General features: G+C 39.2%; 1 protein-coding gene across 4 annotated transcripts in view; it reads right to left on the bottom strand.

The window, feature by feature from the left end:
- Positions 1-17,704, bottom strand: part of SPIRE1 (spire type actin nucleation factor 1) — a 418,349-nt gene that overhangs the window by 10,012 nt on the left and 390,633 nt on the right. For all 4 annotated transcript variants that reach the window (XM_053714898.1, XM_053714899.1, XM_053714900.1 and 1 more), the window contains 3 exons: positions 14,765-14,835; positions 12,543-12,570; positions 12,320-12,456 (listed from right to left, as the gene is read on the bottom strand). In XM_053714898.1, the coding sequence (XP_053570873.1) occupies positions 12,320-12,456; positions 12,543-12,570; positions 14,765-14,835 (236 nt within the window). The remainder of the gene's footprint in view (positions 1-12,319; positions 12,457-12,542; positions 12,571-14,764; positions 14,836-17,704) is intronic.

Here is a 17,704-nt window from a genome sequence, read left to right as displayed (position 1 = left end):
CTTCACCTATCCCAGGGGGTATACGATACCAATTCAAGCCTTCCAGGAACGTTTTCAGTGGATACCAGACCCTCTCACATGTAGCTGCATGCACTGCACTCAAAAGAAACTGCGCAATAATGGCGCGAAAATGAGACTCTGCCTACTACAGTGAAAGGCCCTTCCTGACTGGGAAGGTGTCTTAACTAGTGCCTGGCGTTAAAAACGTTCCCCACATAATAAAAAGTGTGAAATCCACTTCAAACTGTAAATAATACTTAAATAAGCAATCGATTTAGCCCTTAAGAGTGTCCACCAGTTAATAGCCCATAATAAGCCCTTTATTCTTTTTGAGTCTAAGAAAATGGCTTACCGATCCCCATGAGGGAAAATGACAGCCTTCCAGCATTACACAGTCTTGTTAGATAAATGGCTAGTCATACCTTGAGCAGAAAAGTCTGCAAACTGTTCCCCCCAACTGAAGTTCTCTGGGCTCAACAGTCCTGCGTGGGAACAGCAATTGATTTTAGTTACTGCTGCTAAAATCATACTCCTCTTTTAAAGATAGCCTGATGAAACAGTGTGTACCACTGAGAAACGCGTTGCTGTTTTTATTGATATTAAACTTTTATCACATCTTTTAAATTCTCCGGTTGCTGCCTTATCATTTCTCTCTCCTTGGGCTGGGCCTGGTGAATTTCCTCTGGCCTTGCTGGAACTCTGGTCCCTAAGGATTTAGTTGGACATCTGCTGTATAGCTCCTCTTGCACCTCCCTTTTGGACACCTCTGGACTCTCCCTGGTGAGACGAGGATTTCCATCTGTGTGCTCCATCTTTTGTGGTCGACCGGACGACGTGTAGTTCCGGACTGCCTTAATTGCACTTTATTGTGCGCTTCAAATTGTGAGTAGGATTCTTGTGCTCATTCTGTGTTGTTGTCATTATCTCATTGATCTGCACTATGTGGCGCCCTCTATCTAATTCCCACTGAGAAATTAAATACAAAAAAAGAATTAAGTTTTCTTCAAAATGACATTAAAACTCAAATCAAAAAGGCATTAGAATCAAACTGCCTGAAGAACCTTTCTACCAAAGGCTGCTTCCCAAGAAGAAAACACATCAAAATGGTAAAATTTAGTAAAAGTATGCAAAGAAGACCAAAATGCTGCTTTGCAAATACGATCAACTGAAGCTTCATTCTTAAAAGCCCAAGAAGTGGCAACTGATCTAGTAGAATGAGCTGTAATTCTCTGATGCAGAGAATGCCCCGCCTCCAAATAAGCTTTGTGAATCATAAGTTTCAACCAAGATGTCAAAGAAATGGCAGAGGCTTTATGACCTTTCCTAGAGCCAGAAAAAAAAATAACAAATAGACTAGAAGTCTTACTGAAATCCTTAGTAGCCTCAACATATTTCAAACTCTTACCACATCCAAAGTATGTAAAGACCTTTCAAGAGTATTCTTAGGATTAGGACATAAAGGAGGAACAACAATTTCCCTATTGATGTTGTTGGAATTCACAACTTTAGGCAAGAATTTAAATGAAGTCCGCAAAACAGCTTTATCTTGATGGAAAATCAGATAAGGAGACTCACAAAAGACAGCAGACAACTCAGAAACTCTTCTAGCAGAAGATATAGCCAAAAGAAATAACACTTTCCAAGAAAGTAGTTTAATATCCAAAGAATGCATAGGCTCAAAAGGAGGAGCCTGCAAAATTTTCAAAACCAAATTTAGACTCCAAGAAGGAGAAATAGATTTAATAACAGGTTTAATAAGAATCAAAGCCTGAACAAAACAGTGAATATCAGGAAGTTTAGCAATCTTTCTATAAAATAAGACAGAAAGAGCAGACATTTGTCCTTTCAAAGTATTTGCAGACAAACCCTTATCCAAACCATCCTGAAGAAACTGTAAAATCCTAGAGATTCTGAAAGAATGATAGGAATAATTATGAGTGGAATACCAAGAAATATAGGTTTTCCAAACCCGATGATACATTTTCCTGGAAACAGACTTACAAGCCTGTATCATAGTGCTAATAACCAAGTCAGAAAAACCTATATGACTAAGCACTAAGCGTTCAATTTCCATGCCAAATTTAGAGATTTGAGATCCTGCTGGAAAAACGGCCCTTCAGACAGAAGGTCTGGCCTCCCGGATGTAAAGTCTGACGACTGAGATAATCCGCTTCCCAATTGTCTATTCCTGGTATATGAATCGCAGAAATTTGACAAAGTTGGATTCTGCCCAAGAAAGTATCAGAGATACCTTGTTCATTGCTGAAGGACTGTGAGTCCCCCCTTGATGATTGACATATGCCACTATAGTGATATTGTCTGTCTGGAATTTAATATAAAGTTCTCTCTTCAATAGAGGCCAAGCCTGAATAGCTCTGAAAATAGCAAAATAGCACAGAGTTCTAAAATATTGATTGGTAACCTCGCCTCCTGAGGTTCCCAAACCCCTTGTGTTGTCAGAGACCCCCAGACGCTCCCCAACCTGTAAGACTTGCATCTGTTGTGATCACAGTCCAGGAAGGGCGAACAAAGGAGGCCCCTTGAACAATAAGGTGATGGTTTAACCACCAAGACAGAGATTGTCGAATGTTGGGACTTAAGTATATCAACTGTGATATCCAAGTATAATCCCTGCACCATTGGTGCAACATGCAAAGTTGAAGAGATCTCATATGAAAACGAGCAAAAGGGACCTAAAACTTCCATGCACATAGCCACTGAAGGGAATGATAGAGACTGAAGGTTTAGACAAGCTAACACTAACTTCATTCATCTCTTTTTTGTTAAAGAAAGAGACATGGACCTTTGTCTGAGGAATCAAGAAACGCTTTTGTAAATTGATCCTCCAACCATGTCTTTGAAGAAACGACACAAGTTGTTTCGTGTGAGATTCTGCTAAATGAAAAAATGGAGCAAGTACAAAGATATCGTCCAAATAAAGAAACACCGCAATACACTGCTCTCTGATTACAGATAGAAGGGCACCGAGAACTTTGAAAAGATTCTCTGAGCTGTCGCTAGACCAAACGGAAGAGCGACAAATTGGTAATGCTTGTCTAGAAAAGAGAATCTCAGAAACCGACAGTGATCTGGGTGAATCAGAATATGAAGCATCCTGTAACGTGGACATGAAATGACCTTGCTGAACAAAAGGCAGAATAGTCCTTATAGTCACCACTTATAGTCACTTGAAAGTTTGGACTCTTACAAAACGATTTAAAATTTGAGATCCAGAATTGGTCTGAATGAATCCTCCTTCTTTGGGACAATGAACAGATTTGAATAAAAACCCAAACCCTGTCCCTGTAGAAGAACTGGAACAATAACTTCTGAAAGCTCTAGGTCTGAAACATACTTCAGAAAAGCCTGAGCCTTCACAGGGTTTGTTGGAACATAGAAAAGAAAGAAAATTCCCATGGGAGATCTTATTCTGAAACCTATTCGATACCCCTGAGAAGCAATATCCTGAATCCACTGATTTTAGACAGAAACTGCCCAAATGTCTTGAAATAACTTTAGTCTGCCCCCACCAGTTGAACTGGATTGAGGGCTGCATCTTTAATGCAGTGTTGGGGGCTGTATTTGGTTTCTTCTAAAGCTTGGACTTATTCCAATTTGTGGATGGTCTCCAATTGGAACCAGAGGCCTTAGGGGAAGGAGTGTTTTTTTGTTCCTTAGACTGATTGTGAGCTTTAAATTTACCCTTAGATTTCTTATCTTGAGACAGAAAAACTCCCTTACCCCCAGTGATAGTAGAGATAATAGAATCCAATTGAGAACCAAATAAATTATTACCCTGAAAGGATAAAGATAGTAATCTAGATTTAGACACCATATCAGCATTCCATCATTTGAGCCATAAAACTCTCCTAGATAGAATAGCTAAAGACATAGATTTAATATCAATCTAAATAATATCAAATATAGCATCACAAATGAAATGATTAGCATTTTGAAGTAGAAGAACAATGCTAGTTAAATCAGGATCCGATAACTGCTGTGCTAGACTGTCAACCAAAAAGTTGAAGAAGCAGCAACATCAGCTATAGAGATAGCAGGTCTAAGAATATAGCCAGTATATAAATATGCCTTCCTAAGATAAGATTCAAACTTCCTATCTAAGGGATCCTTAAAAGAAGTACTATCTCCCATAGAAATTGTAGTACGTTTGCAAGAGAAGAAATAGCGCCATTAAACTTAGGGACTTTTTCCCAAAGCTCTAAATTAGACACAGGTAAAGGATACCATTTTTTTAAACCTCGAAGAAGGATTAAAATTAGTACCAGGCTTAGACAATTCCTTAGTAATCATATTAGAGATAGCATATGGAATAGGAAAAACTTGAGGCGTAACCTCAGAAGTCTTAAAAACAGAATTCAAACGTTTGATATTCTTGTTATCAAGAGGACTAGATTCCTCAATACCCAAAGTAAACAATACTTCCTTTGACAAAGAATGGATATATTCCTTTTTAAAAAGATAGAAAGATTTATCAAATTCAGAGTCTGAAGTAGGATCCTCTGAGCCAGAGAAGTCCTCATCAGCAGACAATACTTCAGTATGCTGTTGGTCAATACAAACTTCATCTGAATTATGAGAAGTAGGAAGAGACCTTTTATGTTTATTTGAAGGCGGAATAGCAGTCATAGCCTTCTCTATGGCTGCAGCAATATAATCTTTTATATCTACAGGAATATCATGTACATTTGACTGTGAAGGTTTAACAGTAGATGTATTTGTACTTATAGAAACTTTATCAGCATGAAACAATTTCTCATAACAAGTGCCACATACTTGAGCTGAAGAAAGAAGATCATCCAATTTACAACATACACACTTAGCTTTGGTAGATTTGTTTTCAGGCAGCTTGGTTCCTACAGTAACATCAGAGGCAAGAACAGTTTGAGACATCTTGAAAAATGTAACAAAAAAGAAAAAATAACATTTAAACAAAATATCCATTTTCCACAAAATAGCAGTTTCGGGAATGGGAAAAAATGCTTATATGAAAAACAAAAGTAAATATCATAGCCCTCTGTAACAAATGAAAGCAGAGAGCACAAGAGGGAGGGACTTAATATAACAACATTTTTGTTTTGCCAAAAATGATGCTAACAAAGATGACACAAATGATAAAAAAAATACTTTTGGCGCCAAGGTTAACAGGAAATGACCCAATTCATGTCATAACAGGCGCGTCTTTGCGTCCAAAAAAAATGTGTCATCAAAGACGCAAAAAATTATGTAACTCGCGTCACAACAAACGCAACCTTTGTGCCAAAAAAATCACGCCAAAAATGATGCAATAAATAGAAGTATTTTGCACCATCGCGAGCATAATTTGCCCACGAAAATTAGAAAAAACAGACCAAAGTTACAACTAGCTGAAACCTCAGGTAAGTAAAAAATATACTAAATTTCTCCCAAACATAATTGTCCATGCTGAAACTGTTAGACTGCAAAGTGAAATAAACATAGACCTGACTCATGGCAAATATATGCAATATATATTAAAACTTTAAAAAGATAAAGTGCCAGACATAGCTGAGAGTGTCTTAACAAAAGATATATACTTACCTGAAGACACCCATCCACATATAGCAGACAGCCAAACCAGTACTGAAACGTATCAGCAGAGATAATGGTAGAGGAGTATAATGTCGATCTGTAAAGGGAGGTGGCAGATGAATGCCCACAACCGAATTTGCAGAGAGCCTTAGAATAGATTTCCCATAGGTGAGAACATGGCATCATTAGGCAAATACTCCCTTAACATCCCTCAGACAAACACTGTACTTTAAAAGGAACTGGGCTTCAAAATGCTTAGAAGCGCCTTTCACAGAAGAAATCAAGTACGACTGAGTGAGGTGTATTTATAGGCATTTTGAGGTTTAGGAAACTTTGCCCCCTCCAGGAATGTATATCCCATACATCACTAGCTCATGGACTCTTGCCACTTACATGAACAAAATTAAACTTTTGAAGGCAAATTACATTTTTACAAAAACATTGGTCTTTCTTTAAAAAATATAATTTATGCTTACCTGATAAATTTATTTCTCTTGTAGTGTATCCAGTCCACGGATCATCCATTACTTGTGGGATATTCTCCTTCCCAACAGGAAGTTGCAAGAGGATCACCCACAGCAGAGCTGCTATATAGCTCCTCCCCTCATTGCCATATCCAGTCATTCGACCGAAACAAACCGAGAAAGGAGAAACCATAGGGTGCAGTGGTGACTGTAGTTTAATTAAAATTTAGACCTGCCTGAAAAGGACAGGGCGGGCCGTGGACTGGATACACTACAAGAAAAATAAATTTAACAGGTAAGCATAAATTATGTTTTCTCTTGTTAAGTGTATCCAGTCCACGGATCATCCATTACTTGTGGGATACCAATACCAAAGCTAAAGTACACGGATGATGGGAGGGACAAGGCAGGAACTTAAACGGAAGGAACCACTGCCTGTAGAACCTTTCTCCCAAAAACAGCCTCCGAAGAAGCAAAAGTATCAAATTTGGAAAATTTGGAAAAAGTATGAAGGGAAGACCAAGTTGCAGCCTTGCAAATCTGTTCAACAGAGGCCTCATTTTTAAAGGCCCAGGTGGAAGCCACAGCTCTAGTAGAATGAGCTGTAATCCTTTCAGGAGGCTGCTGTCCAGCAGTCTCATAGGCTAAACGGATTATACTCCGAAGCCAAAAAGAAAGAGAGGTTGCCGAGGCCTTCTGACCTCTCCTCTGTCCAGAGTAAACAACAAACAGGTTAGATGTTTGGCGAAAATCTTTAGTAGCCTGTAAGTAAAACTTCAAGGCACGGACTACGTCTAGATTATGCAAAAGACGTTCCTTCTTTGAAGAAGGATTAGGACATAATGATGGAACAACAATCTCTTGATTGATATTCTTGTTAGAAACCACCTTAGGTAAAAACCCAGGTTTTGTACGCAGAACAACTTTATCTGAATGAAAGATCAGATAAGGAGAATCACAATGTAAGGCAGATAACTCCGAGACTCTTCGAGCCGAGGAAATAGCCATCAGAAAAAGAACTTTCCATGAAAGAAGTTTGATATCAATAGAATGAAGGGGTTCAAACGGAACCCCTTGAAGAACTTTAAGAACCAAGTTTAAGCTCCATGGAGGAGCAACAGGTTTAAACACAGGATTAATTCTAACTAAAGCCTGACAAAATGCCTGAACGTCTGGAACTTCTGCCAGACGCTTGTGTAAAAGAATAGACAGAGCAGAAATCTGTCCCTTTAAAGAACTAGCTGATAATCCTTTGTCCAAACCCTCTTGGAGGAAGGACAATATCCTAGGAATCCTAACCCTACTCCATGAGTAATTCTTGGATTCACACCAATGAAGATATTTACGCCATATCTTGTGGTAAATTTTCCTGGTGACAGGCTTTCATGCCTGTATTAAGGTATCAATTACTGACTCGGAGAAGCCACGCTTTGATAGGATCCAGCGTTCAATCTCCATGCAGTCAGTCTCAGAGAAAGTAGATTCGGATGATTGAAAGGACCTTGTATTAGAAGGTCTTGTCTCAGAGGCAGAGTCCATGGTGGAAAGGATGACATGTCCACTAGGTCTGCATACCAGGTCCTGCGTGGCCACGCAGGCGCTATCAATATCACCGATGCTCTTTCCTGTTTGATTTTGGCAATCAGACGAGGGAGCAGAGGAAACGGTGGAAACACATAAGCCAGGTTGAAGAACCAAGGCGCTGCTAGAGCATCTATCAGTGCCGCTTCTGGGTCCCTGGACCTGGATCCGTAGGTCCAAGGAAGCTTGGCGTTCTGGCGAGACGCCATGAGATCCAATTCTGGTTTGTCCCAACGGAGAACCAATTGAGCAAACACCTCCGGATGGAGTTCCCATTCCCCCGGATGAAAAGTCTGATGACTTAGAAAATCCGCCTCCCAGTTCTCTACACCAGGGATATGGATCGCTGACAGGTGGCAAGAGTGAGTCTCTGCCCAGCGAATTATCTTGGAGACTTCTGACATCGCTAGGGAACTCCTGGTTCCCCCTTGATGGTTGATGTAAGCCACAGTCGTGATGTTGTCCGACTGAAATCTGATGAACCTCAGTGTTGCTAGCTGAGGCCAAGCCAGAAGAGCATTGAATATTGATCTTAACTCCAGAATATTTATTCGGAGGAGTTTCTCCTCCTGAGTCCATGAACCCTGAGCCTTCAGGGAGTTGCAGACTGCACCCCAACCTAGAAGGCTGGCATCTGTTGTTACAATTGTCCAATCTGGTCTGCGAAAGGTCATACCCTTGGACAGATGGGCCCGAGATAACCACCAGAGAAGAGAATCTCTGGTTTCCTGATCCAGATTTAGTAGAGGGGACAAATCTGTGTAATCCCCATTCCACTGACTGAGCATGCATAATTGCTGCGGTCTGAGATGCAGGCGCGCGAATGGCACTATGTCCATCGCCGCTACCATTAAGCCGATTACTTCCATGCACTGAGCCACCGTGGGGCGCGGAATGGAGTGAAGAACACGGCAAGCATTTAGAAGTTTTGATAACCTGGACTCCGTCAGGTAAATTTTCATTTCTACAGAATCTATTAGAGTCCCTAGGAAGGAAACCCTCGTGAGAGGAGATAGAGAACTCTTTTCTTCGTTCACTTTCCACCCATGCAACCTCAGGAATGCCAGAACTATCTCTGTATGAGATTTGGCAATTTGAAAGCTTGACGCCTGTATCAAGATATCGTCCAGGTAAGGAGCCACTGCTATGCCTCGCGGTCTTAGGACCGCCAGAAGTGAGCCCAGAACCTTTGTAAAAATTCTTGGGGCTGTAGCCAACCCGAATGGAAGAGCTACACATTGGTAATGCCTGCCTAGAAAGGCAAACCTCAGGAACTGATGATGATTCTTGTGAATCGGAATGTGAAGGTCGGCATCCTTTAAGTCCACTGTGGTCATGTACTGACCCTCTTGGATCATGGGTAAAATGGTTCGAATAGTTTCCATCTTGAATGACGGAACTCTGAGGAATTTGTTTAGGATCTTTAAATCCAAAATTGGTCTGAAGGTTCCCTCTTTTTTGGGAATCACAAACAGATTTGAATAAAACCCCTGTCCTTGTTCCGTCCGCGGAACTGGATGGATCACTCCCATTACAAGGAGATCTTGTACGCAGCTTAGGAATGCCTCTTCCTTTATCTGGTTTGCAGAAACTCTTGAAAGGTGAAATCTCCCTTGTGGAGGAGAAGCTTTGAAGTCCAGAAGATATCCCTGAGATATGATCTCCAACGCCCAGGGATCCTGAACATCTGTTGCCCACGCCTGGGCGAAGAGAGATAGTCTGCACCCTACTAGATCCGTCGTCGGATAGGGGGCCGCTCCTTCATGCTGTCTTAGAGGCAGCAGCAGGCTTTCTGGCCTGCTTGCCCTTGTTCCAGGACTGGTTAGGTTTCCAGGCCTGCTTGGATTGAGCAAAAGTTCCCTCTTGTTTTGAAGCAGAGGAAGTTGATGCTGCACCTGCCTTGAAATTTCGAAAGGCACGAAAATTAGACTGTTTGGCCTTTGATTTGGCCCTGTCCTGAGGAAGGGTATGACCCTTACCTCCAGTAATGTCAGCAATAATTTCTTTCAAACCAGGCCCGAATAAGGTCTGCCCCTTGAAAGGAATGTTGAGTAATTTAGACTTTGAAGTCACATCAGCTGACCAGGATTTGAGCCATAGTGCCCTACGCGCCTGGATGGCGAATCCGGAATTCTTAGCCGTTAGTTTAGTCAAATGAACAATGGCATCAGAAACAAATGAGTTAGCTAGCTTAAGAATTCTAAGCTTGTCAACAATTTCAGTCAATGGAGCTGTATGGATGGCCTCTTCCAGGGCCTCAAACCAGAATGCCGCTGCAGCAGTGACAGGCGCAATGCATGCAAGGGGCTGTAAAATAAAACCTTGTTGAATAAACATTTTCTTAAGGTAACCCTCTAATTTTTTATCCATTGGATCTGAAAAAGCACAACTGTCCTCAACCGGGATAGTGGTACGCTTTGCTAAAGTAGAAACTGCTCCCTCCACCTTAGGGACAGTCTGCCATAAGTCCTGTGTAGTGGCATCTATTGGAAACATTTTTCTAAATATAGGAGGTGGGAAAATGGGCACACCGGGCCTATCCCACTCCTTACTAATAATTTCTGTAAGCCTTTTAGGTATTGGAAAAACATCAGTACTCACCGGCACTGCATAGTATTTATCCAGCCTACACAATTTCTCTGGCACTGCAATTGTGTCACAGTCATTCAGAGCAGCTAATACCTCCCCAAGCAATACACGGAGGTTCTCAAGCTTAAATTTAAAATGAGAAATCTCTGAATCAGGTCTCCCCGATTCAGAGACGTCACCCACAGACTGAAACTCTCCGTCCTCAGGTTCTGCATATTGTGACGCAGTATCAGACATGGCTCTTACAGCATCTACGCGCTCTGTATCTCGTCTAACCCCAGAGCTATCGCGCTTGCCTCTCAATTCAGGCAATCTGGATAATACCTCTGACAGGGTATTATTCATGATTGCAGCCATGTCCTGCAAAGTAATCGCTATGGGCGTCCCTGATGTACTTGGCGCCATATAAGCGTGCGTCCCTTGAGCGGGAGGCGAAGGGTCCGACACGTGGGGAGAGTTAGTCGGCATAACTTCCCCCTCGACAGACCCCTCTGGTGACAATTCTTTTATAGATAAAGACTGATCTTTACTGTTTAAGGTGAAATCAATACATTTAGTACACATTCTCCTATGGGGCTCCACCATGGCTTTTAAACATAATGAACAAGTATCCTCTGTTTCAGACATGTTTGTACAGACTAGCAATGAGACTAGCAAGCTTGGAAAACACTTTAAAGCAAGTTAACAAGCAATATAAAAAACGTTACTGTGCCTTTAAGAGAAACACATTTTGACAAAATTTGAAATAACAGTGAAAAAAGGCAGTTACACTAACAAAATTTTTACAGTGTATGTAACAAGTCAGCAGAGCATTGCACCCACTTGCAAATGGATGATTAACCCCTTAATAACAAAAACAGAATAATAAATGACAAAAACGTTTTTTAAACACAGTGACAACTGCCACAGTCTACTGTGATTGTTACCCTCCTCAAACACGACTTTGAAGCCTTTTGAGCCCTTCAGAGATGTCCTGTATCATGCAGAGGGAAGCTGAATGTCTCTGTCAGTATTTTTAGCTGCACAGAAAAGCACTAAAATAGGCCCTTCCCACTCATATTGCAACAGTGGAAAGCTTCAGGAAATCAAGCCAGCCATGTGGAAAAAAACTAGGCCCCAATAAGTTTTGTCACCAAACATATATAAAAACGATTAACATGCCAGCAAACGTTTTATATTACACTTTTATAAGAGTATGTATCTCTGTTAATAAGCCTGATACCAGTCGCTATCACTGCATTTAAGGCTTAACTTACATTAATCCAGTATCAGCAGCATTTTTCTAGCAAATTCCATCCCTAGAAATATATTAACTGCACATACCTTATTGCAGGAAAACCTGCACGCCATTCCCCCTCTGAAGTTACCTCACTCCTCAGAATATGTGAGAACGGCAGTGGATCTTAGTTACTTCTGCTAAGATCATAGAAATCACAGGCAGATTCTTCTTCTAATGCTGCCTGAGATGAAACAGTACACTCCGGTACCATTTAAAAATAACAAACTTTTGATTGAAGTTAAAAAACTAACTATAATACACCACTCTCCTCTTACTACGTCCATCTTTGTTGAGAGTTGCAAGAGAATGACTGGAAATGGCAATAAGGGGAGGAGCTATATAGCAGCTCTGCTGTGGGTGATCCTCTTGCAACTTCCTGTTGGGAAGGAGAATATCCCACAAGTAATGGATGATCCGTGGGCTGGATACACTTAACAAGAGAAAAGCTATTAATTTCAGCAGTATAGTTTCTGTGTAGGAAAGAATTGAATAAAAGAGCAGCAAGTTATAATGCTATGTTATGTTTAAATGCAAAACTTCTCTAGTTAAATCCTACATCTAAATATAACCACAGTAAAAAAAAAAAGGTTAACCTTTGTCTTATGCACCAAATTTTTATTTTGTTTTTTTAATAATGGACATAGGATGAGAAGATAAATTTAGAGTAGTTCACTTTGAGCCTACACACAGCACATGATTTGAATATGTCCCTAAGTAAGCGCACGTGACAGGCTCAGACATTATGAAGACGAGGTTAGGAATTTATGAATGAATGGTACATGTGACTCAAAGCTACTGGGTTTTGAACAAGTTCTACAGACGCCCTGAGGTTACTCACTTGGGTAAGCTTCTCAAAGGCCGATGGTGACTGCTGGAGGGCTTCTCAGGCCTCAGGAAACTATCACCTCTCTGGAGGGCAGTGGGTCCCATGGAGAAAATGGGAAGAGTAGAATATGGCTTGGAAGGTAATCTCATCTGCCAAGTGAACAAAACAGGACATCAATTATAAAGCACAGCTTGACTAAGAATTAATGTGAACTTGTTTAGCATTACAAACGTACCTTTTTACAACACTGAGAGCAGACCGGTCTGTAAAAGAGGGAAAAATAGAAGAAATGTCACAGTTTTATTCATGGTCTTTCATGCAATTTATTAAAATGACTAAGTGCATTGGTCATAATTCACTTATACAGTGCACTTAATTCACAGCCACCTGTAATATAAACAATCAGTTGAAAGAAAGATACATTATTGTTAACTTTTAAACTCCACATAGATAAAATAATCATGTTTCTGGAACAAAGCTTTTACAATCTAATTGTGTAATGCCATATTTTGTAATCAATTCAGCTAATGTTTATTAGAACTTCGTATCTGTGCAGAGCAGTCTCTATAAAACATGGATTTTCAAATGGATTTATCCCTTTAGTTGAGATAAGGATTTACTAAAATCTAGTAAATCAGCTCAGTAGTGTTTTAGTGGTTAAGGTGTGAAATGTCTCAGCTTCAATAGATATTGTAAAACAACTCTACAGAGAATACTACCATGTTACTCTTCATGAAGGCATGCAGCTCCTTATTTATTTCCATACAGCCTGCACTTATCATCACACTTCCTGTGAGTCAATTGTTAAAAAAGATTATCTCCATTTTGGGCACACGCTGTCAAAATATCTACTACATCCCTGGCATAATAAAAGCCTACGACTTTAAAACAGGAAGTGTAGAATTATTAGAGATGTCACTGGAAAATGAAAATACATTTTTATGTGTATGGTTTATGTAAACAAACCTCTACTGAACATACTGTGTAGGGGACAGAGCACCATGCCGCTGATTTTAAATTCACGTCTCTCTCAAGACAATTTTTTTTTTAATTTTAATTTAAATAGTAATGTAAAAAGAACTTAGAAGATTAGCTAAACAAACAGAGATTTACAGCTCATTTTGTGCAGTGAGACAAACACACAGTGTTTACTTTTAAAAACACACTTATTGTGTGTCTGTGATTGGCTAACAGCATACAAACTGCATGCAATGTCATTATAAAATATATTTAAAGAAAAAACTTAAATAATTCAGGAGACAAAATATCCAATTCATATTTTTTTTTATTTAAGGATGTGTTTATCAATGTATACTGAAAACATATACTCTACTTTCTAGAAAAAAAAAGTCATGAAGGAGCACAGAGGTTACATCTTAAATATGCTTTAAAGGGACATGAAACTCATTTTTTTTTCTTTCATGTTTCAGATAGAGCAGTGATTTTTAAACAACTTTCCAATTTACTTCTATTATCAAATTTACTTCATTTTCTTTGTATTCCTTGCCATACACTGCTGGGAGCTAGCTGAACTCAGGCGAGCAAATTAAAAGAGGCCACCTATCAGCAGCTAACCCCAAGTAGTACATTGCTGCCCCTGAGCCTACCTATGTATACTTTTCAAAAAAAGATATTGACAGAATTAAGCAAATTAGATAATGGAAGTAAATGAAAAGGTTGTTTAAAATGGTATGCTCTATAAGAATCATGAAATAAAAGTTTTGGGTTTAATTTACCTTTAAATGAAACCATGAATATTCCAGCTCTATATTGTTTGAGTGAGGACTGAACATTATTATTCTTATGTTATTTTTTTACCATTTAATAAAACATTATTTGTACTCTTTAAGCTTTGGTTTCTTCTAGATAGGAGTATCTATTTTTTACAAACATATTTACAATGCAATGATCCTTACATATAATGGAAACCATAAAACCCTTACTTATGAATAAGTTATGGTAAAGTCAGATATTGGGTAATCCTAGGATTACCTGGGTAAAACGGACATTACCCAAGCGGCTGTGGGTAAAGCCTGATGTAAGATCATAAAGCCCCTCAGTCACCGCATCAAACATATATAGCGTGCACTGTAATTCCCCCCCTCTTCACTATCCTTTTTGCCCCCTTTGTAAACCTCATTAACCAAGGTTCACTTGGGTTGGATGCCAGAGGATCGGTGGGTCGCCTTCCTTGAACCCCCCCAGGCGGAAACAAAAGAAATAGTGTAGATGGGGGAATTACAGTAGATCGGGCTTTAACCAAAGCCGCTTAAGTAATGTCCGTTTTACCCGGGTTATCCTAGGATTACCCGGATTTCTTACTTTACTCATAACAAATACGCTAACGTAAGTCTAGCATAAGTTACATGACATGTTAACATATTCACTTAGTGTCCTATACGTTTTTAGATCCAGAATACCTGTAATACAAACAGCTTAACTACATAATACACTTACCGTTTGCAGAACTGACACGTGTAAGACCAGGTGAACAAGGAAAACTTTTTTGTTCTACAGCAGAAACAAAGCTACAAAGGTAAAACACAGAATTACATTTTTTTCAAATCTATGTCTTAAAAGAACACAAGTCAAAATGAAATGTTCATGATTAAGGTAGACCATGCAATTTCCAACAACTTTCCAATTCTCTCCCATTGACAAAATGAGCACAAGATTTTTCTATGTACACTATTGAGGAACCAGCTCCTTCAGAGCATGGGCAGAATTCACAATATATATGCATACGCATTTTGTGATTGGCTGATGGCCCATGATGCAGGGGAAAAGAAAATTAAACTAATTGGAAATTAGTCTGAAAAAAAAATCTACTAGTCATTTGAAATTCAAATGCATTGTCTTTTTATTATGCATTTGTTGATTATGCTATTCTGTTGTATTTAATGGTCTTTTAATGTTTGCACATGGATCAGGAGATATTACCATTAGTAAGATCAAGCAAAAAGGCAGAGACTTCAAACAAGCATTAGAAATCAATATGGGGAAAAGGAGAAATGATGCAATGTGTTAGAAGAAGCTAAAGGAAATGAGCAACAAGGAAAGAGGGGAAAGGGGATAGTGAGACGAGGAGCTTGGTAGATTGACAGGACCTCAATGAGAATGTCCAGTAAGTGTCCCCATCATCATATAAAAGAAGAAAAGTGAGTGAAAGTGAATAATTCAAAGCAAGCCAGGACATCGGAATGGAGGAACAGAAGTTGATATCACTGGTTCAGAAACCAGGCACTCACGATTATGTCTGATAACTATTGGCAGAGAAAAGGATCCTGTGTGAAAAGATACAGATGCAGGTGAAGACAAAGATAACCCTTAGCGAGGGAAATAAGATCTGCTACCAAGTAATTGAGGCCACAATACAGTAATGAAGATTGAACTTTGACACTCCTGCTAGATGTTAAGCAGAACAATGGGAAGCAGTACAGTGGGATGACAAGGCTATCGCAGCCCAAGGGTCATTTGTTGTAGATCCAAATAGGGAAACCTTAAAATTCTGATTAGAGGCCATGAGGTCTTTAGAAGGAAAGACCCCATGAAATTAGCTGGATATAAAAATATAAGGGGATAGATGAAGGATATTGGTGATGATATATTCTACTTCCAAATGAATTCTAAGAGCATGGACTGAGGAGACAGACATAAGCTACGATTCAACCCAGGATAGGGCCACCTCGCTTGGCAACCATCTTTCTTGAACTAAGCTGACATAATAGGCTCCTACCTGTTTAAAAAGGCTGGTGCTGAAGTCTAAATTATATAAGAATGAAAGTTAGATGCGCCAAAAAAGTGTCAAACGTAAAAACTACACTAATGTAGTGTAATAAAACTAAATAATTCAATAGCAAAAAAACATAGATTGCTAGTGCTACTAGTGAAGAGCAAACAGATAAAAAGGTGATAAAGGTACCGTATAGATCAATAAACAGCTGTGATAAAACAAGTGAAAGGCTCTAAAAAAATCTCGAACCATAAGAGATCTATTAAATGCCTGAGGATACAATGAAACAGTTTGCGGTAATAGAAAAAGTCACAAATGTATCCACACATATCAGATATATACTAATATTAAATTGCAACAGTGTAAATACCCATCGACAACGGAATTGGTTGTGAAGTGAATAGTTCATGGATATTGAAAGGATCTGTGGAGTAGATGTTCGTCCGTCAATATTCCTCACAGATAAACATTGGATATGTAAGACCCAAGGCTGCAGACTTCTTCCAAACACTTGAAGGCAGTTCAAGTAAATCGAATCTATGGAAAGGGGAAAACTTAAGAAGGCGCCACAATAGTGCACATCAGTGTAACTAGGTCTCCACACACGCAGTAGATGATTGTACTTACAAAGTAAAAAGCACTTGATAAGTGCCACAAATGCCTCCTGGACCTTTAGCAGCTGTCCTCACGAAATACAGCAAAAACTCCCACGGAGCAGTGCAGCCTGGAGACAAGTGAATCACATCCTTGGGATAATTCTTCCACTATATTCTATACCCCTAGAGCACATTAAAGGAAAGTTCTGTTGGAGGAATAACGCTCAAGCAAAACTTAACCAGTTGAACAAGGAGTCATAAAGTCATGAAGTCAATGGACTAAAAATAGTACATGCTTTAATTAAAACAAGGTAAAATACACAACGCGTTTCCCGGTCACACTGACTGCTTCATCAGGTGTATATTAAAACAATGGACATTCACAACTTAAAAAGCCCCACTCGGCGTCTAATGCCGCTCAGGGTGCATGCGTACAAATTTACTCATAACCAATGAGGTGTTAGGTATAAGCCGGCTCTATTCTGATGTCTAAATGAAGGTGTGTCTTAAAGGATGTCGATCCTCCAAAACTCATAGGATCTCAAGGGGTAATATTGTATTAGATTTGCAAATGACAATACATGGCAAATGACGTAAATTGTAAATATAGGTAAAAAAAAGTTACTATACGTCATCCTGATCAAGCCATATAAATTAAAAGTAAATATATAGCTGACATAAACATTGCAATTGGCGAACATCAAAATATTAACTGCCCACAATGTTAAATTTGAAAGCTATATATAGCTACATTAATAATCATGATATGGCAATACCGGAGATTATAATTAACTAACTCATATGAGGCCAGAGAATTCGTAGGCATTTAACAAAGGAATTCAACAAATAAAAGGCTATAACCAGTACTCTAAACATATGTTAAATCAGTGTCTGGCAGAAATAAAACACACATAAAAAAAAAACTAAAAAGTTAACACACAATATAAAATTCTACGTGAATAACATAGGAAATTACACAAAAATGTCCGGATTATGAAAAAATAGAAATTAAATAGCTAGGACAAATGAGAAAAGTCACAAACCATTAAAAACATTCTCAACATATGC

This window comes from Bombina bombina, chromosome 5 (assembly GCF_027579735.1).
Source record: "Bombina bombina isolate aBomBom1 chromosome 5, aBomBom1.pri, whole genome shotgun sequence".
Classification (NCBI taxonomy): domain Eukaryota; kingdom Metazoa; phylum Chordata; class Amphibia; order Anura; family Bombinatoridae; genus Bombina; species Bombina bombina.
This window is presented reverse-complemented; position numbering and strand designations above follow the sequence as displayed.